The sequence below is a fragment of the Cydia amplana genome, chromosome 11 (assembly GCF_948474715.1).
Source record: "Cydia amplana chromosome 11, ilCydAmpl1.1, whole genome shotgun sequence".
NCBI lineage: Eukaryota > Metazoa > Arthropoda > Insecta > Lepidoptera > Tortricidae > Cydia > Cydia amplana.
The window spans coordinates 7,110,496-7,132,041 of NC_086079.1; the positions used below are offsets into that span (position 1 = coordinate 7,110,496).

The following is a 21,546-nucleotide window of genomic DNA, read 5'->3' on the forward strand; positions in this document are numbered from 1 at the left end:
CAGGATACCATGACTGAGGAAGAGGTTATTTGCCCCGTACCTATTAGCGATATGCAACCGACGACCAGTGATTTATCAAGACAAATGTTTACCAAAAGTACCAGGCTACCATAACCGAGGAAGAGGTCAAAAGTCGTAAAGTTCGATGCTACCAAGATCTATCCCTTTCACGCTTGCGTCTTAGAGAAAGACGGAGATATTCTCAATGACGTCTACGCACACATTCACAGGCAATAATCGGGTAGTCAGTTTGAGTAGACTAAATTATAATAAAAAGGAACGCTTTATGGCCCCTCTACACGCACGAACCTGCAAGCATTATTTTACTTTGGGATATTTTTAGTCTCTTTCCGAAAAAACACTCCTGTGTGGAAGTATTTTACGTTTATTAGTAGCAAACATACTCAAAACATAGCGGGAAGTTTAAAATCTTAGGAGTTTTGGACTGTTTGTATTAACTCTGTACTAGGAGTTCAGACTTCAATACGACCGAACGTCACGCTGTCAATGTCACTGTTATTCTAATGCCAAAAGTTCACATATTTGGGTTAGTTTCAACTTGTGATGGTTATTTTACGCAAGTTATTAATCTAAATAGCAAAAAATTTATAGTGGGTTATATATTTAATGAAACCACAAGTGATGAAATACGAAACGTGCACTTCAAGTTGTAATTGTGACATTAAGTTGACTGTACCTTGTTCCAAGCCTTCAAATTGAGATGGCGACATTCGTTTCATACTGGCAACACCACAGTTCCGATGACGTCAGGCGCAATACCGGCTTTTATAACGGGTTTTCCATGTTTTTTCGAATCCAGCTGGCGGGCTGCGCGCCAATGCTCAGACCATTGGCGATTTGTTTCTGGCAGAGGAAACACCTATACGTTTAGAAAAATTTCGAAGTAATTTTCTAAACAATTTCAGTTCCATTATGGAGAGTTCAAATCCTAATAATGTTCAACATGATCCAGGTGCATCGGGTTTAACTGAGCATGAACGCATGACCAGGTTAGAGGATGTAGTGTCCAATTTGGCCCACGAGGTAAGGTCTTTACGTGACAATTTTTCTACTCGTTTGCGGGAATACTCCAGTGATTCGGACGTGCTATCAATTGTCGCGCCTGAAGATCTGGAGGTTCCAGAGGCTCCTCCGGTGCCTGTCCCGGGGCCTGCAAAGGATATTAGTTTCAAACTTGAGACTACCCTCAAGTCGTCGGGCGCGATAACCTCAAAGGAGCATGCTGATATTTTGGACAAGTTGCAGCATTTCAATTCGAACGACTGGTCGCAGGTACGGTACATAGATGCTCAGAATACGTACGTGTCATCACCTGGCTTTACTGATTTGGAGAGTAATGACATGATAAAGTCTTTTGATCGTAACCGTGCCCTCGCCGTTACAGAAAAGACTCTAGCCGCTGTGTCTCATGCTCTCATTATACAAAATGAGAAATTGAAAGCTGGCTTTGAAACTTTCGTGTCTTGGATAAGTTCGCAAGGTGATTGCACGGTTGAGGCGGTAGCAGACAAAATCAACGAGGTGTTCTCGGAAGGTGACTATTCTCGCATTCACTTGGACCTCTTGCAGATGGTCTGTGGCCGTCGCGCAGACATTATCCAGCAACGGAGAGATGGAGTATTGCACTTCGTCAAAGATCGCTACATGAAGGAATCTCTTCGGAAGATCCTTCTTCGATGACAAGCGGTTTTCTGACTGTATAACGAAGAATGGCGGAATTGACAAGGTATTTTTCTGTCCACGCACTCCTGCGCAGGGAGTTGCTAGCAAACGAGCTCCTGCGCAAGGAGTCTCACAGCCGGAGCAGAACAAGAAGGCTGCGGACTATTCTAGTTTCCGCGTGTATTCAGGGCCTTCTGCTGCTCCCGCCCAGGCTCCTCAGGACAGAAAGCGAAAAGCCGGGCCATTTCGATCCAATCAGCGAAGCGACAAATATTACAGGAACAGGCAAGGTAAGCGATCTCGCAGGCGCTACGACTGACTATCTCAGCTTCAAAGCGGGTCAACTGGAGCTTTTTATAAACCAATGGAAAGCCATAGGGGCTCCAGACTGCATAATCAAGATTTTGTCTGGGTACCGGATACCCTTTGTCAAAAAACCGCCTCTAGTTCACCCCTCCAGACTTTCATCAAAATTTTCCACGAAGGAAAGTCCGGAAATGATCGTTCAAATGAAAAGCATGATGGAACAGGGTGTGCTAGAGCCGGCTTCGTTGACCCCAAGTTTTGTATCGAACATGTTTTTGGTTCCGAAAAAAGGTGGGAGCGTACGCCCAGTCTTCAACCTAAGACAACTAAACAAGTACGTATATGTGGCCAAATTTCACCTCATCAATATGTACAAGGTCCCAGACTTTCTTCAACCACGAGATTGGCTCGTCAAGCTCGATCTCCACAACGCATACTTTCATATTCCGGTCACGGCATCACACCGGAGATTCCTGAGGGTAATGTTTCAGCACCGGCTTTGGCAGGTGACCTCCTTGCCATTCGGCCTCGCATCATCTCCGAGGACATTTGCTCTAGTCACCAATTGGATTGCGGAAGTGCTGAGATCTCGCGGTATCAGGGTCATCGTATATTTGGACGACTTTCTTCTTGCATGCCAGAGCCGATCATTGCTTCAGAATCAAGTAAGACTCACCCTACAGATCCTCGAGGGTCTAGGCTGGACTGTAAATTACGGAAAGTCCGTCCTAACCCCCCAGAAGTCCATGGAGTTCCTGGGAATTCGTTGGGACCCTTGGAGCAACCTCAAGTCCCTCCCAGAAGCAAAGATTCAGAATGTTGTGCAAAAATGCCGAATGCTGGTAAATCGCAGGTGCGCTTCATTAAAGCAGGTCCAATCTTTACTGGGTCTAGTGAATTTCGCCAGCTTCGTTGTTCCGAGGGGTCGACTCAACAGCAGGCTGTTGATGACGTTTTGCAACCAGCTGCTGCACATGTCCCCAAGAACGAAGGTAAAGCTTCCAGTAACTCTATACACCGAGCTGGATTGGTGGATCAACCACGTAGCTGCCACATCTCCTCTTCACCCTCCAGCGCCCCAATTCTTTCTGACTACGGATGCGTCTGGCCAGGGCTGGGGCGCTCTACTCAACAACAAGCAGTTAGCTGGCCAATGGTCGCTATGGGAGGCTCGTCAACATTCAAATCTCCTAGAGATGATGGCAGTACAGAAGGTAATAACATCGCAGAGCCGGTTACTGACGCAATCGTCTCTAATGATTATGTCGGACAATCGGACGGTTGTGTCATATCTGCGCAACGAAGGCGGTACGAGGTCACAGCAGATGATGGAGATGACTTACCTGGTGATGGATGCGTTGGACCGCTATCACATTCACATGACAGTCCACTTCATTCCCGGCAGATACAACACGGAAGCAGACAGACTCTCAAGGTTTCGCGGTCAGTCGGAGTGGCACCTGCTGTCTCCAGCAACGCACCAGATATTCCAGGTTTGGGGTACTCCGCAAATAGACCTTTTCGCATCGAGGAGAGCCCATGTGGTGCCGACATATGCGACTCTAGACCAGACGGATCCAGATGCGTCCTTCGTCGATGCGTTCAGTCGGAGATGGGAGTATCAACTGGCGTGGATATTTCCTCCCCCGTGTCTAATCCCGAGAGTTCTTGGTCACCTGAACGACGCAGAGGGTATGTACCTATTGATCGTGCCGAATTGGGAGAAGGTGTTTTGGCGCAGCGACCTGAAGAGCCGATCCCTGGCCCCTCCAATAGAAATTCAGGACCTGGAGAACCGGTTAGTAGACATACAGACTCGGAGACCTCCAATCGATATCAAGCGGATAGCTTTAGAAGTCTGGCTGATACAGGGTGGGCCGCATTGTTAGGTACGTGGAACGATAAGCAAAAGGATTTACTTGCAAGCGGTTGGCGAAAATCTTCGTTAGCTTCTTACAAGCCAGCGTGGCTAAGGTGGTGCAGGTGGTGTACTGCCCATAATGTCGCCAGAGACAATCCAGAACCGCAAGATTTGGCAAGATTTCTTACAGACTTGCACCTGGTAGAAAAGTTATCGCATAGTACAATTTGCTCACACAAATCGGTTGTCTCAACTTTTTGTCCCGTACGTGCAGGCCCACCGCTTAGCTCGCATATAGTTGTCCGCCAGGCTTTGAAAGCTATAGCTTTGAGTAGACCCATGCCTCGTAAGGCAAGTATATGGGATGTTAGAGATTTATGTACTTATTTGGAGAATAACGAACCTTTACATACCAGTTTATTTGAGGTGTCTAAGAGATGTGCGATTTTGTTATTGCTTTGTTCAGGGCGACGCGTACATGACCTGACGTTATTGAGTATAAATGATTCCAGTTGTAAGATTGATTCTGACAGTATTATATTTTGGCCCGAATTCGGTTCCAAGACAGACAGTGCATCACGCAGGCAATCTGGTTGGAAATTGTTATCATGTGATTACAATAAAAATATAGATCCCGTTTATTGGATAAAATTATTAATTTCCTTGTCTCGGAACCGAAGAGGGAATATAAATAATCTATTTATTTCTATATGTGGTCCTGTGAAGCCAGCTTCACGAACCATCATTGGTGGATGGATAAAGGCGGTCCTTAAAGACGCTAATATCAACAGTAGTGCGGGAAGTGTCCGTTCCGCGGTTGCTTCGTCGGGCTGGCTTGATAACCATAACATTAATGATATCTTGGAAAGAGGTAATTGGCAAAGTGCTAATACATTTCATAAGTTTTATAGAAAAACTATTAGTACTCGTGATTCGCATTCTAATCCTTTAGATAGATGTTTTGAGACGATATAATTCACTTATTCTAATCGATGTTAATATAAGGTCATACCAATCAGGTTTATTATAGAAGTTGATTTTTATGTTAATGCAATACAGGTTTTCTTTTAAGTCTATCTAGTCTTTTATTCACATTGGCGATCTATTCAATATTATCAATCCTCACTCATCCAGCAGTCGATAACAAACACTTCTCAATTTGAAGGCTTGGAACAAGGTACAGTCAACTTAATAGACAAATTTTACCTAAAAATAAAATTTATATTAAGTTACTTACCTTGTTCCAAGCCTGATTTCATTGCTGCCTGCTGGCAATTTGTAAATTTGATACTTGTACACGATTAATTTCATTCACATACACATTTTATCATAATCATAATACTTATATTTCAGCAAAAGTAAGTATTATCATAATAAAGCTTTTATTTCAGCAGTAGGGTTTAGTTTTAAGCTTGTCTTTTCAGCTGTCAATGAAATACCGTGCTACCTCTGTAAACAAAACAAGTACCTACAGCTGCGCTGAATACTGTGTTTGTTTACATGATAAAACTTCGCCACCTGTCTACCCACAGTGGCAATTTTGCCACCTGTCTATCTACAGTGGCTAACTACCGTCCACCGTCATAACATTGGACGGTAGGTCAAGATAATCAAATTGAGAGTCCAATGGTCTGAGCATTGGCGCGCAGCCCGCCAGCTGGATTCGAAAAAACATGGAAAACCCGTTATAAAAGCCGGTATTGCGCCTGACGTCATCGGAACTGTGGTGTTGCCAGTATGAAACGAATGTCGCCATCTCAATTTGAAGGCTTGGAACAAGGTAAGTAACTTAATATAAATTTTATTTTTAGGTAAAATTTGTCTATTATTCATTGGAATCATGCATGAAATACGCGACTGAAAGGGATTTTAGTATTCAAGGTATTTCTTTCTAGTTTGTGTGTTTTGTAATGAACAAATTAGGTTAATACTAGGTATGTAATAGGCATACGACCAGTCACAGGCTCTAGCAGTACGCAGTACGAAAGGTAAGGCAGCCGATTCTAATTTAACAATTGTTATTGTTTTTGATGTTGCTATGATATGACCTTGATAAGTCTCGCAGTGCATGTCACGCGCACCAATAAGTGCGAGCGAAATGTTTAATCACGACACTACAACGTGGCAACTAATCAGCATGCGCAATTATCAAGGTCTTATCACATCAAGATCAATACCTTAAGAGGGCACGTAATTTATTTAGGTTTTTATTAGAGTCTGCCCTCGGAAATAATATAGTCTAGTTTCCGTGTGAATTATTTCAATGCACAGCCTTTCATTAAAATGTGTAAACATTCAAAATAAAAACTGCAATTTTGTGGGAGCCCTCTCATGACAGATTGTTGAATTAGAATCGGCCTCGAAACGTTACACTTACTGAAACAGATTTGATTAAGAGCGGCGGCTGAGGCAACTGCGCATTTTAAGAGTATTAAGATCCCTTTCCGTTCTGAAATCTAGGTCACAGGTGCCTTTCTGAAATCTCACAAGATCCAACTTAATTTCGTTGAACTTTACATCTCACGTGTTCCTTTAGGGCAAAGGTCATACTTACATATTTACTCCTTTAGATGTTAATAGCGTTTGCAATCTTGTCTCGAAGTATAATAAAATTATAGCCCCGTCGTCTTACAAAATATCTAAGTTTTATAGGGTGATCTAGCGACAAGTTTCTCAAAAGAATTTGAATACTAACTTTATAAAACAAATACCTAGTAACTAGCCACTCTTAACAATAAGACTTCAATTTCTTTCTGATTTGCTAGGAGTGGCCAATTACTATGTAGTGTATAACTATAGCAGTCACCCTATCTAGCGACAAGTTTCTCAAAATGAATTTGAATCCTAACTTTATAAAACAAATACCTACTTTTACAGCAGGCAAAGCAATTTTTTTGAGTAAAATATTCTTATGTTACTCACAAAAATTAGGCATAAAACGTAGGAAACTTTTTTGGGCACAATATAAACGGTACTTGGCCTAGTTTCTTTACCTAAAAAAGTTGTACCCTTGGATACATTTCAAATGCAAAGGTACCTACAAACGACACCAAAAATATAGGTATACCTATACATTTTTCGTCTTATCACAAAGGAGTAAGATGCAAAATGAAACATATAATACCTTTGGCGTAGACTGTACATACATAGACTCAGGAGGCCAATTCGAACTTTCATTTTGATGTCTAAATAATGAAGTTGGGTTATCATTCGCGCGTACATTTTGCTGTCTCCGATACATGTACGAACAAGTACAAGCGAAATGCACGCGCGGATGATAACAAAATGACATAATTTAGACATCAAATGTAAGTTCGAATTGGCCTTTTAGTCTCCGGGCCTCCTTTACTATCGTAACGCTACGACATAGTTCGTAGCAATTAAAAGTCCGCATGATCGTAGCAATAACTTTTCGTAGGTTGTTGTAAAATTTTCAAGAGACATTTTATAAACATAAATAATGTGATACCAGAGACAAATTCTGTTTAACAATTTGATATGGTTTCCATGTTATTTTGATACGACCTTGAGTCTGTGGGCGTCCTGCACCAATCAGCGTGAGCCGATAACGCTAATTGGTGCCCACAAGAGGCAATCAGGTGTCGTCTCAAAAGCACAGCACCTCACTCGCACTTATTCGTGCGCGGGAGATGCCTGATAGCACGACTCAAGTTCGTATCAAAATAAGATGTTTTTTTTTCCAAATTGTTAAAACATTATTAACCTCCCAATGTTATTAAAATACCAACATCCGCATGACAACCAGGCCCCTATTTCACCACGGCGACAGGTGCGACAATTCGACAAATGTCACTGTTGCTGACGTCACAAGCATCCATGGGCTACGGTTACCGCTTACCATCGGGCGGGCCGTATTCCTGTTTGCCACCATCATTGTATTATTTAAAAAAAACTTTATTATATCGACAAAAAATAATTTCTCTTTGATGATGACAGTTGTCACACGATTTAATAGAACTTTCGGTAATTCTTGACACGAAATGAGTTCTGTGTCGGAATTTCGCGACAATTGTCGTGTTTCTTGTGACAATTGTCATTAGCTTCGCAAAATAAGTACTTATTTATTGGCGATATAATGGAGTTTTTTTATATATTAATATGCTGGTGGCAAACAAGCACACCGCCCGTCCGATGGTAAGCGGTTACCGTAGTCTATGGAGGCCTGTGACGTCAGTAACAGTGATGTCGACAATTTTCGCACCTGTCACTGTGGTGAAATAGGGGCCAGGGAGTATTATGCAATTGAATGCAAAATATGTGGAGCACAAGCATGAAATTAAATAGCCGTGATCCTTATTTTGTTTAAAATATTATGTTTCTGTTACCTACGTACATACGATCTCTCCTATTACAAGTACAACGTACTTAGTAGGAACTCAAGGTTCTAAATGCCGACACGAGTAAATTTCTTACGTGATAACCCTGGTTCATTTACCCGGGAAGAGATTAGCTCAAAGGCGATCCCTATATTGAACCTTACCCTTTTATGTGGAAGTACTTGCATAAAGGTGACGGACTTCTGATACGCAGAAATTTCAAAAATACAGTCGCCTATAACAATATCTAACCGAACGTGTTGCGTTAGGAGCGATGAGGGAATGACAAATTTTGGATTTCTTAAACCAAAAGCGTCACTTTTGACACTGACAGATCAGATGAGATCGATCTAATTCGTGGCTTATTGTTATTAAAACCAGAATTCGCCTGTTACTCCAGTAGAATGCAACTCTTAATTTTTAGTGCTCCGTACATAACTTTGTTCACTGAGCACTTATGGGATCACTTCGGTCTTTCAAATCAATTAATGCGATTTTATAAAAAAAAATGATTTTGGTATTTTACGGACTTTAGAGTCTCTTAATTTTCGTAACCTAAAGTGTCAGCAATGTTTTTATCATCAGGCGTATCATCTTTTCCACCAGTGTAGCATAAACAAGTCCCATCATAGGGTTTTGTACAATTGTATAGTTGAGCCGGCCATTCGTCTCATCAGAGCAGTTCGATACATACACTGATACCCTTGTTAGGGACGATTATACTAGCGTATGAAACAGATATATTATATTTCTGACAATTATTTTCAAGGAGCGCAAATGGTTTCCCAGACTACTAGAATAAAAACTTACCTATTTTAGCCAAGCTGGCGAAGAATATCCACAAGCCGATGAGAAAAGGCGTTTCGACTCGGTGGAACTCGAAGGCCGCTATCACGAAGGTCCTCTCCTTCTTAACGCTGGCTGTAGCCGGCAGGTCAGTAGTGGACTCGAACTGCTGCCGGAGTTGCGTGCCCGAGTTGTCGGGCAGCGGGGCCACAGGCCCCATGGGGCCGAAGCCGAGGCCGGGGTACGTGGAAGTCCCATCGACAGTTATGGACGGACTCTGTTTCGTGGTACTCTGAAACAAATAATTATAGATTAGACCAAATGGGAGAGAGGAACGGCATCGGCATCGGCACGGGTGTGAAGCGAGAAACAACAGACCACTATATATGTAGAGATTGCAGGGTACAATCAGCAGCAGAAGTTGCTAAACGAGCGAGGAGTTCAAAATTACCTTGACGCGCTCTCTCACTGCGCTGACGCGCGCTATTCTCTTAACAATAAAGTCGCGTTAAGATTATTTTGGACACCTCGCCCGCTTCGCAACTTTTGCTGACTATACGCATATACTGAAGACACAAGTTATGGATTGTACGTGCGTCCTACAAAAGACTTTTGCAAATTACACAAACCAGAGAAAAAAATGGTAACAAAGCATCTATTCTTAAAACATCTATTCATCCATTAAAACTCACTTAAACGGACAATTCCTAATCTTATAAGATTTTGCTTTTTGAGTGAAATTAATTCTCCAATCGACCAATAGGTACGGTTGCTAACAAAAATAAACCTGCATTTTAATAACCTTTGGAAGACTCGTTACTTATAGGTACTTTCACGTTCTCATAATGTGCGAGAGATCATTAAGGGTACACTTGTAGGTTGTAGATCAACTTCCTTATACACCCCCGTCTTAATATCCCCTAGTCTAGTTTCAGCTTGTAAGTTGCTTGTAAGTAGCAACTCAGATATGTGAAGGTAACTCGTGAGTTGAGTGAGTTGTCCTTGTTTGGAAAAGTTGTATTGTTTGTTGCCGTCGTGGTTCCTATGTTACACTTTCTATTTCAGATATTTTTTATGTTCGTCAAAAACCCCTGTTACAAAACAGATGTTATAAGTAGGTAAACAAAATATACAAAAAAGTTGGAGAATCACTTTTCTCGCATCCCGTATTCAGCTCTAGAGATTAAAAGTTACGCTCGAGATGATCGCTGCCGATTACAGGCCCTCCCAAGGCTGTATTCGGTATTTTAAATCTGTTCTTGACTAACTTTTGATATAATAATAATAATAATAGCGAAGAGTCTCGACCAACATCTTGAGAGACTCTCGCTAGGTGGTTGGATCAAGGGCCAGATGCAGAAGGCGGTGATCTTGGACACGGCGCGGATAGTCCGCCGGTTCCTCTCTCTGCGGTCCTGACCACCGGTAGCTTGGGCCCTGCCCCGCTGCCGGCGGCATCCTAGGTTAGGTTTTTTATAATGTGTTTATATGTATTTGTTTATTATTGTTTTCTAAGTGTTTTTATATTTTACTTTTATATTCATATTATAAATAACCTAACGTAAGAGGAAAAATAAATAAAAGAATAATAATAATAAATATTCTTTATTGTGCACCATACAATTAAAAATACACAGAAATTAAATACAGATTAAAAGCTAGGTAACAACAGGCGGTCTTATCGCTAAGAAGCGATCTCTTCCAGACAACCTTTCAGTAGCAGGAAACTAAGGACTAACAACATTGAACGGGTAGTGCCGATATACATTTAATAAAAAAATATATATAGAGGATATTTGATATAGGTACCTACAGTCAAATAATTTAATTTCAGTACCATTTCGTACCTTGTCACAGTGACAAATCAATATGAAAGTTGCTAGGGACCTCATACTTTGTCACTGTGACAGGTACAAAGTAGTACCGAAATCAAATTCCTTGACGGTACTGTAGTATACCACCTAAGGGTACTTAGATCGGTCTTTACATAAAATAACTAAAAATAACCATAGTTAATTAAACCGTGAATATTTAGATCAAAAATTAAAAATAAGTAGGAGTAATAATTGAAAAGAAGGTAATGAATGGGGAACGTTGTCAATCAGATTTAAGAGACCGTTTTGGTAGGTTCAAATACAAATGCAGATGGTGGAAAGTTTCTAAAAAGTTAAAAAAGTTGTCGGATATTTCAGGAAAATTTCACAGGAAACAAAGGAAACTTTCATTTTGTTAATGGAAAATATCGACAAAAATATGAGAAATTTCTTCTGGTAATTTCGGAATTTTGGAAATTTTCCGAAGGCACATCAGGAGGGCTAGCCAAGATGACAATCGTTTGCAGACAGACGTAAATAATGTACGGAAGTGATAGCGTTTCGTTTCGTTTTCTGCAAACGATTGTCATACCCCCCCAGTAAGTTAACTTTGTTGTATCTATAGTTACTTAATTTGCACGCACTTGCAAGGGCCCAGATCAAATCTAGGTGAGATCCTAACATTTCGAATGCGGCTTCCGACCCGGAAAATTTATCCCGCTCATTGCAGCCGTCATAATCTCGAATCGTTTATTTTGATTGTACGGCATTATACTCTGTGAGTACTTTACTAGCTCCTGCCCGCGACTTCGTCTGCGTTGAATGATGAAGATGATGGGTAAAAACTGTTCTGTATTATTCCCCGGGCCACACACTGTCTCCATGCCATATTTTATATAAATCGGTTCAGCGGATTAATCGTGAAGAGGTAACAGACAGACAGACAAATAGACAGAGTAACTTTCGCATTTCTAATATTAAGTAGGGATTTAGTATAGATACTTACCGACTTTATTGACAAAGAATACTACACGCCATTATTCTAGATAAAATACTCGTAAAGAAATTTCAACTATTACGTACTTACAGATCAACAAAGTTAATCTCGGGAGGTTTATTTTGGTATTCTAAGAGTCGTCTGTATTGACTGTTAAAATACGTTAATGTTAACATATTTAAATACATAACAAACTAAATATATCTCTATAAATAAACTTTAAACATTCATAATCCCTATACGAGTATAATGCTTATGTTCAAATCATTTGCATACAACATAAACTTCAGCTACATCATCCAAACGATGTGCTTATATAAAATCCGTTTCGTTCAGGACCATTATTCGGTGTCGGCAATAAAACCAGATCTTCGTAACTTAACGGCTTATGTATTCTTCTAAATACAAATTTTATTCATGTTGTATGTACATATGCGTTTGCTAAATGTATTATTTTATTTCAGTTTATTACGAAGCCTTTTTGAAATACGAAAGGTATAAATAAAACAGTTCTTAAATCCTATTTGTTCCCGGACGAATGAACGAGAACGGTTTGCAAAATAAACTAGTTTCCGAGCTCTCCAGACTTTCCAACTTAGGCTTGTCCATGCCCTTATTATTCGTCTAGAGCATATTAGAAGGTAGGATCCTATAGAAGTGGTATACGCATGCCTCCGTGAGGGACAAAACATAGGCAATGCGACACTATGATTGGTCGAATTTATTTGTTGCCCACCATAATCCATACTAATTTATGGTGGGGAATAAAAAAAATGTGAGAATGTAACAAGGACAAACAATAATAGCGCTTTCGCTGCTACTCCTACTGAAAGATACATAAGACTATCCCGTTCGGTCATTTCCTCCCACCCCTCATGCCTGATCTAGATAAATACTAGATTCATGGTCTAGGGTCACTCTAGCTTTGTCTATTGATCCCAGCGCACCCCGATAACTCGCCGCAGTATCTTGACCTTGCGCTTTGTGCAACCTTGACAGCTATTATGGGCTTCGTTATACGAAATTTTACAGATTTTAGGAAACTGTTGGAAGCTGAAATTCAAGAAGTGTTCCAGTGCATTTCGATCAAATGAACAGGCACATTAGTGCACGTGAAATTCACTGAGAGATACCTATTAACAGACACAGTCGCATTTTCAATTCGGAACTCTTATTACCTCCATATTTTTATTTGCGTGTCGCGTGTGTGTTTTCGTTCATTCATCATTCGTTTCATTCATTCATCATTCGTTTCATTCGGCTATATAGTCCGTCTAAGCTAACTTTGCACTGACGTGATCAGAGCAAAGTAAAGGATTGTCATTATTGGCAAATTATTATGAAGAAACATGTAAATTGGCTTTATGAATAAACGAGTATGAGTATGAGTATTAACATCATATTTTCATAGAAATTTGACATTAATAATGACATTGTCACATTTTGTCACATCCGCTTCACTGTCGTTAACACATGCTACTTATATAATGCTCAATGATGGAAGGATACGTAGACGTAGCGAGCTGCTACGAGTTACGAGTATATCGTAGCCGTAGCACAGAGTAGGTACTACGCTTGTATTTAAAAAAATGTTATCTCAATAAAAACTAACAAAATAAAAACCTGTAATATTAATTTAATCAATAAACATTGAAATTAAGTACAGTTTATTTCTATTAAAACAAGATCAAAACTATAATTTAACAAAACATAATTAAATTAAATCAAAATGAAGTTAATTAAAATTGATCCTACCCAAAATGTTTGCATGGAAATAATCCTCTGTCGGCTATAAATAACTCAGTAAACAAATCAATTATGATCATTCTTTTGTTTGTAAAAACAAAACACACCATATGTCAAAACAGTGGTTCTCGTCATTCCTGTCAGAAAGCCTCACCCGTCATTTGCGCTAAACGCCCACCTAGACGTTGTTGAAATATAAATAAGCTTACACGCCTGAACAGGTTATGAATTAGGCATTTCATGTTTTTTTTCCGTGGCACGTTTACGATTGTTATTGTGGAGATTTAAGTAAGAGATTTTCGCATGGAGAACGCTTTGTGTTTTCGATTTCCATTTTCCTTTTAATTTTCAACGCTGAGCACTTAAGGTGTTTAGTGAAATATAAATAAGAATAATAATTCGGAGCTTCATAAGAGAATTGTATATTATAACCGAGAGTTGTGTGAGTTTACACCTCTAGTGAAGAATAAAATCAAAACAACGGTTTAAAGTTATATCCAGTATTTTAGGAAATACTAGAATTAAGTTAAAGCGTTTCTATTGTTTAATTAATATGTCTATCTGTGTGTCTGTCTGTGGCTGTGCGCATTGCGTGCTGTTTCTGATGTAACACCTATCTACCTATCTTTTGTCTATCGAATCGAGATGATTCTATGATACTCGTTTGATGTATTGTCAGAGTTAACAACATTTACCTCAATTTAGAATTATTTATTTGAGTAGGGATATTTGTTGATGCCAGTTTATAATTACGAAAAGACATTTCATGTTATGTATTACCAAACAAGTTATCATACTTTGAATAATTTTACGGTTTAGACTCACTTGTTTTAAGTCACTCGCGCGACTTGTTTCGGAGAGCCTAGGTCTTTTGAGTGACTTAAAACAAGTGAGTCTAAACCGTAAAATTATTCAATGTTAGTATGTCTCAAAGCAGTTTAAATTCGATTAAGTTATCATACATTTATAACATGTGAGTCCATTAGCCTACATGGCGATTAATTTCCATAATAAGTAGTTGGTCCAAGCTCCGGGCTATCGGTATAAGCCCGGCTGAATTAACTCTGTTACCCTTCTTCATTAACGGGATCGTCTTATCCAAGCTCACTAAACTTAATTTAGAGCATGCATGGCTTGGTATAACTTAAAAACTTGAAATAGCTGGTCTCTGGTCTTAATTTAAAAGTTTCGGTTCAATGGTCGAATCAAAGTCGTCGGTCAAAGTCAACACTTTGCCACGCCAGTGTGTTTTCGAATCTCATTATTAGTCCAAACAACGTCCATAATAATATTCGTAATGGATTGTTGCAAGGGATGAATGGCACCTATTTCTGACGAAATATAAGGGTCGAAACGTATTACTTTCAAACCGCTTCAGAGTATGAGAAAATAAAAACTAAATTATTGAAATACAGTATGTATCAGAACGGAAGGCCAAGAAAGAGACCCATAAATGTTTAAGTCATACTGAGCAACTTTTACTATGGGACCAACCCCGAAAACGCGGAAAAAAAATTGTATGTTTCATACATTTTCCTGGTCTGATGTTGAAATTAGGAAATTTATAGGAATGGGAGAGTCACTTTTTTTCGCGATTACGGTGTTGGTCCCATAGCAAAAGTTGCTCAGTATGACTTAAACATTAATGGGTCTCTTTCTTGGCCTTTCGTTCTGATACATACTGTATACTCTGGAAAAAGACGCGAAATTCAATACATATTTCAAATTTACGTGCCTACCGCATTTTCCTGCTAAGAAAGCTGGCTTGCCAAAGTATACATTAATATTATCGCTAATGTTAAACAAGCCACACATAAAATATATCGTAGAACTAGTACTTTTTGGTAGCAAATTTACAATACCCTGTATTATACGCGAAAGATTTCACGATACATGAAAAAAAAAATTTTATAAGTAGAGGTATACGGTATTATCAACAATTAGGTAGTTTGTAGTGCCCATTGTAAAAAGTTGAATTAACCTCGTACATCATTATTATGAAGTCAACATAAACGTAATCATTATAATTGTGTCCTACTCGTAAATGCCACGTAAACATTTTAGAGCCCGTAAACATTGTTACGAATTCGGTACGCGTCTGGCTATGACGTATGAGTTACGACTTTACATTGTGAACCGATACAATTTAGAACCGTACTTCGTTAAATATATGACCATTTTCTACTGACAAATTGCCATGATGATAGTAGTCAATTAAATTAACCTTAACCACTATTACCACAGAATAAATAATAGTACTAAGTACAGAAGACTCACTCTCTAACAAAACGCGTCTGCCACGATCAGCACAGATATGGCCGCTAGGTGGCGACAGCGCCACGCGCGGCTTATGGCTTTCCCCAAAATTGAGGCCGAACGGTTGTACTTTTAGCTACCTGTAGCAAAGCGACGAAATCGCGGAGTGAGACACGCCTGCTATTACTCAATTGCATTTCCTATAAATAAAGGGAAGTATTCCTTATACATAATGCAACATCGTTACAATACCTATAGGTATACAGTAAATAAATATTCCATTGGCTAACGTAAACACGATGCTTTCATACGATTGAAGCAAGCCTACTTCCTGTTTACACATGAGCAGAAAGCGTTATTCCCAATACATACCGAGCTTCACTACTAAAAAAAAAACGTTTCGATATCGGTCCATCCGTTTGAGAGCTACGGTGCCACAGGCAGACACACACAGAATTTTGGAAGATAAGAATTACGTAACGAGGTAATCTTCATCAATTTGCGTTTTTTACTGAGAGTGAGTTTTAATATACATATGTAGAACTGTGTAGTACATATAAAACTACGTTTACTGTTGTCTCAACGCCTAAAATCTACTTATAGCACGCATCTACTGTTGAAATTGCGATACAATACAAATGTTAAAACTGATCGTGGCACGACGAAAACCTTGCTTAGGTAAAAGTATTACCATCGTAGGCGGCTTCAGTAATAAAAAAAAACAACGGGTTGCACTCAGGGAGTGCCGGCAGAAGTGAAAACTAAATGACTAGTCCAAAGTGCACTATGTATAATTGAGGTTAACGCCATCTAGCGTTAGCGTTAATTACTTGAAACCCCTAAGCACATCACTGTTAGTACTCTAGTTATATTAATACCAGTTAGAGCGAAACTCACTAGATGGCATTTAAATCAATAAAGAAAAACTCAATGACATTACATGTAACAGTTTTTCATGTAATGTCATTGAGTTTTTCTTTATTGATTTAATGCCATCTAAATCTTACGGTCACGTGATCGTCTTACGCTGTCTCGAGTTTAACATTTTTTCCCCACCTCAAAAAGTGTACAGCGCCCCTAAAGAAGTTTTCACTTCAAAAAACCATCAAATTTGCAACGCAACTAACAAAACAAAACAATGTTTCCGTTATGTTGAAATATTATCTTGTTAAGTTTCTCCTTGAAAGATCACAATCAACAATTCAATCTTAAGCTTGCACGTGCAAGAAAGTTACACGTGTCTTTGAGAAAGAACCTAAACTTATACTAGTAAACACATAAATACAATGGCTAAAGTCGTACAGTCAGCAGGATGAAACGATGCGCCAAAAGTATCTGCCGTTCTGGAATATTATTTTCCAAATGGAGATAAATCTCTACAGTTCACACTCAAAAGTATACATACAGTTTAATTCTCCTACGTAATAAATAGATACTTACCTATTTCTTTTTGTTAAGCTGTTAGAGAATAGTACAGTCAGCAGCAGAAGTTGCTAAGCGGGCCAGGTGTTCAAAATGATCTTGACGCGACTTTATTGCTAAGAGAATAAGAGCGTGTCAAGGTAATTTTGAACACCTCGCCCGCTTAGCAACTTCTGCTGCTGACTGTACAGTCAGCATCAATAAGCGGATGAAACAATGCGCCAAAATGATTTGCCATTCTGGAACATATGTTTCCAAATGGATATAAATCTCTACAGTTCACATTCAAAAGTATACATCATTAGGTACATATTATACAGTCTAATTCTTCTACATAATAAATGAATAATAGAGACTTCTACATAATAAATACTTAATAAATAGAGACTTATTCCTTTCTGTTAAACTGTTAGAGAATAGTCAAATATTTTTAGCACGTAGTCTGAACCGCTATAATTTTGATGCTGACTGTACTGGACATGTTTGTCAAGGTTCTATCTAATTCATAAACATTTTATCCCGAGTCTGAACACGCTTTTAGGATAATGTGACCTCGAGATTCATAATAAATATACATAATCGGTCATCTTTATACTGGTAAATTTGTGGTATATGTATACAAAGTATGTAGGTAGTATAGCTAGGAATGAGAGCTTGGAACGTTGCCATTTCAGCACAATAGTAATGGACACTAATATGTATATATATGTATTATTTACTAGGAGCACCAAAAGCTAAATGGGTTGCTATTTCTGTAACGACTATGTAAATGTTAATTCACCAAGTGGAAAATAATACCATCAAAATAATCATGCTAACACAAGTTCATCTAGTGCAGTGGTTCCTAATCTGGGGGTAATTACCCCCGTGGTGGTAAAACTGGTATTTTACGGGGGTAATAAGCTAACCTAATATAACAATACAACAAACGTACACGTTTTATTTTTTATTACCATTGGGAGGAGGGGTAAAATCAGGTTCCCTAGTTAGTCATAGGGGTGACCGGACTAAAAAGGTTAGGAACCACTGATCTAGTGAAATATCTACTTAGGTTAGGAGGTTGATTACACGCGGATACGGAATGTGCAAGTTGCGAAAAGTTTCGCAAAAGTCGGCATTTCAATAAAATTTATGAAGGATTTTTTTACTCCATCTCATATTATTCCAAAAAAATTACATTTACCTACTTAGAAATTTCGTAATTTTGAAAACTTTTCGACGGCACACAAGGATCAGGAAATATTTAATATAACCCCAAGCCGCATTTAATTTAAGGCGAGGTATGCCCGAGGAAATTTTGAGATTCTGTCAAATTACCCCATTTCACACACAAGCACACTTCACGCTCTCACTTTACTGGGACAGGTCAGTGACCCAATCCAATTTTTTTTTAAGATTATAGCCTATTGTGAGTCAGCCAAATTAACTCACACATCTGAGGCCTACATTGCTTCAACCCACAAGGGAAAACAAAGCCACACGGTACAATATTTTATCTTTATTACAAGCCGCCTCCTCAAATGACGTAGTATCTGAGTCTCGACTAAAAATGTTTTTTTTTTTTTAATTTTTGTACCGTTTAAACCATAATATATGTCCGTATACAGTCCATTGTATTGTAATATTAAAATAAAATCTCGCGCCAACTGTTGCAAGGCCTGCTCAGCTGCCACAACAGGGCGGACACGCCATACATCAAAAATCATTTGCGTTTGTAAGTGTACACGGCACGTCTGTAGTATAGAGCGCTTACAAGACTACGCTACGCTTACAGACTCTGTACACGCGTCATTGTGTATGTGTGGGTAAGCCGCTTTACTAAGAGTACGCCAGAAGTTCGCCAGATTCATGTCACGGGGCGAGGTAATGCAAGTCTGGGCGGGGCGGTGCGTGGCCGTTCTGTATGATAATACTATTACTTATTCTGTGCAGGTGCTTTAAGCTCACAATCAATCAACATTGTGTACACAAGCAACGGGCGAACGTCGCGCGAGCGTTTGCGGCATTAATCGTTAGATTTGGACGCAACGTCTCGCCGGAAGATCCGCTGACTCGGGCCAGCATAATGCTGAGGCCCCATTTCGTGGTAAACTCTGTGTTTTATGGCTTCATCATCATCATCATAACTTAAGAGCTTTGCTCTTGTCGGTGGAGTAATCGCCAATCATTTATTTCATGCAGTCTTTTAATTTCCTCATACGACGTATCATTTTTAAGTAAATGGCTAAGATAACTTATTCTAGGTTTCCCTTCTTCTCTTGTCTTTTCAATCCTGCCTTCCAAGATGTTCTAGAAAAACTTGTCATGCCGTATCAGGTGTCCTACCATCATGCCTCTCCTATTTCTTATTGTATTTAATAAGCATCGCTTTTCACCTATCATACTCAGGACTTCGTCATTCGTCTTCCTTACAGTCCAGCTGATCCTTTCCATCCTCCAATCGCGCTTTTTCATTTGAATTTTATGGCTTATAAATTTCAAATGAAAAAGCGCGATTTTATAATTATTTGCTTATTCTATAAATGTTTATTGTTAAGAAGGCAGCGTTAGTACAAAAATAATAGGACAATGCCATGGGGCACTCTCTAGCAGCTTACTTAGCATTTTATGACGTAATAAGTATGCCTAATGCCTACTCTACTCACGTACACATTCCACGTTATTAAGGAAATGCTATTTCAATTAACCCAGTTCCATTTAACTTAGAGATAATAAATTATGTAGGTACTCCCTACATAATACGCGACGAGATAAGTAATTAAGTATATTTATGTTAATATTTAGGAAGTGGATAGTTGGAATACAATTTTCTCTCTTCGGTTAATTCTCTATACTTAACTTCAAAATAAATTAAAAATATTGTAATGGGAAGAACGGAACTCTGAGTGGAATCACGCAAAATTACATGAAACAACTACCTTTATAACAAATAGATTAGGTAACGAAATGTTACATATATATATTAGAAGTTCATTTGTCAGCCGGGGAAAATGTTGTTATTAACTTATACCAGCGAGTTATTGGTCATAGAAAAGAAGTTAATAAGTCTAAACATAATCGTGCTTCTTGGTATGACAGCTGAAATAGACGGCGCTGCGCTGTAGATACTAGGTCACCATCGAAGCGCCACTACGTCGGTTATCAAATTCGAAGCATGGATTTACCTTAGACTTTATTACTTCATTATTATTACTTACTATTTATATCTCCTTTTTTGGAATCACGGCCTATAAATCCCGGTCTTTTCTATTTGAACCTATATGAAAAGGGACCTTATTGTCGATGGCGGTTACGCCGCACCGCACGGCATTGTATTTATATCGGAGCATCGTTAATAATGGCGTAAGTGCCATCGACAATAAGGTCCCTTTTCATAGATAACGTCATATATGTAGGTGTAAACCTTACAAAGGACATATTTTATTTTCTCTTTGTCGTCCACGTGGAAAGAAACTTCCTCCCTAATGATGCGTGATGACCGTTAGCCCGGACCTTTGTCAGAGTCCGAGATATTTACAAATACATTTCTGCTTGGTCAGATTTCGATAGAAAATGGAGTGTAAATAATCTAACTAGTGTAACTACCTACATATATTCGCATATTGTATAAAAGGCGCTCTTGGAATCGAAAATAATTAATCATTACTAATATTATTTAACGGCTTCCGTAGCCTAGTCGGTAGTGACCCTGCCTACGAAGCTGGAGGTCCCGGGTTCGAATCCCGGTAAGGGCATTTATTTGTGTGTTTATGACAAATATTTGTTGCTTAGTTATGGATGTTTTCTATGTATTTAAGTACTTATATGTATCTATATATTATATATATCGTCGTCTAGTACCCATAACACAAGCCTTCTTGAGTTTACTGTGGGAGTCAATCTGTGTAAGATTGTCCTATAATATTTATTTTTATTTATTTTTCTTACTAATATTATAAATGTGAAAGTAACTCTGTCTGTCAGTCTATTACCTATTGACGCTTAAACCGCTGAACTGATTTAGATAATACTATGGAGATAGTTTGAGATCCTATGCCCTAATAGTAGGGTTGCCAACCGTACTATATTATATAGTATTGTACTTTTGGAAAAATATATAGTAAGCTAAAATACTATATTTCCGATTAAACGTATATTACACTTATGACTTATGTTTAGTATATTTTATCTAAAACTACTATATTTTTTTGAAATGTACTATATTTTTGATGCCTTATTCTGGAAAATACTATATTCCACCAAAAAATAGTTGGCAACCCTACCTAATAGGGTGGTTTCTTATACAAGCGGGCATGCATCTTATTTCTCCCAAAAACGGGACGTGGAATGAGCTGTCTC

At 38.9% G+C, this 21,546-nt stretch overlaps 1 protein-coding gene across 4 annotated transcripts in view; it reads right to left on the reverse strand.

Moving 5' to 3' along the window:
• Nucleotides 1–21,546, reverse strand: part of LOC134651910 (sodium/hydrogen exchanger 3) — an 85,352-nt gene that overhangs the window by 24,354 nt on the left and 39,452 nt on the right. For all 4 annotated transcript variants that reach the window (XM_063507017.1, XM_063507014.1, XM_063507018.1 and 1 more), the window contains exon 3: nucleotides 8,998–9,265. In XM_063507017.1, the coding sequence (XP_063363087.1) occupies nucleotides 8,998–9,265 (268 nt within the window). The remainder of the gene's footprint in view (nucleotides 1–8,997; nucleotides 9,266–21,546) is intronic.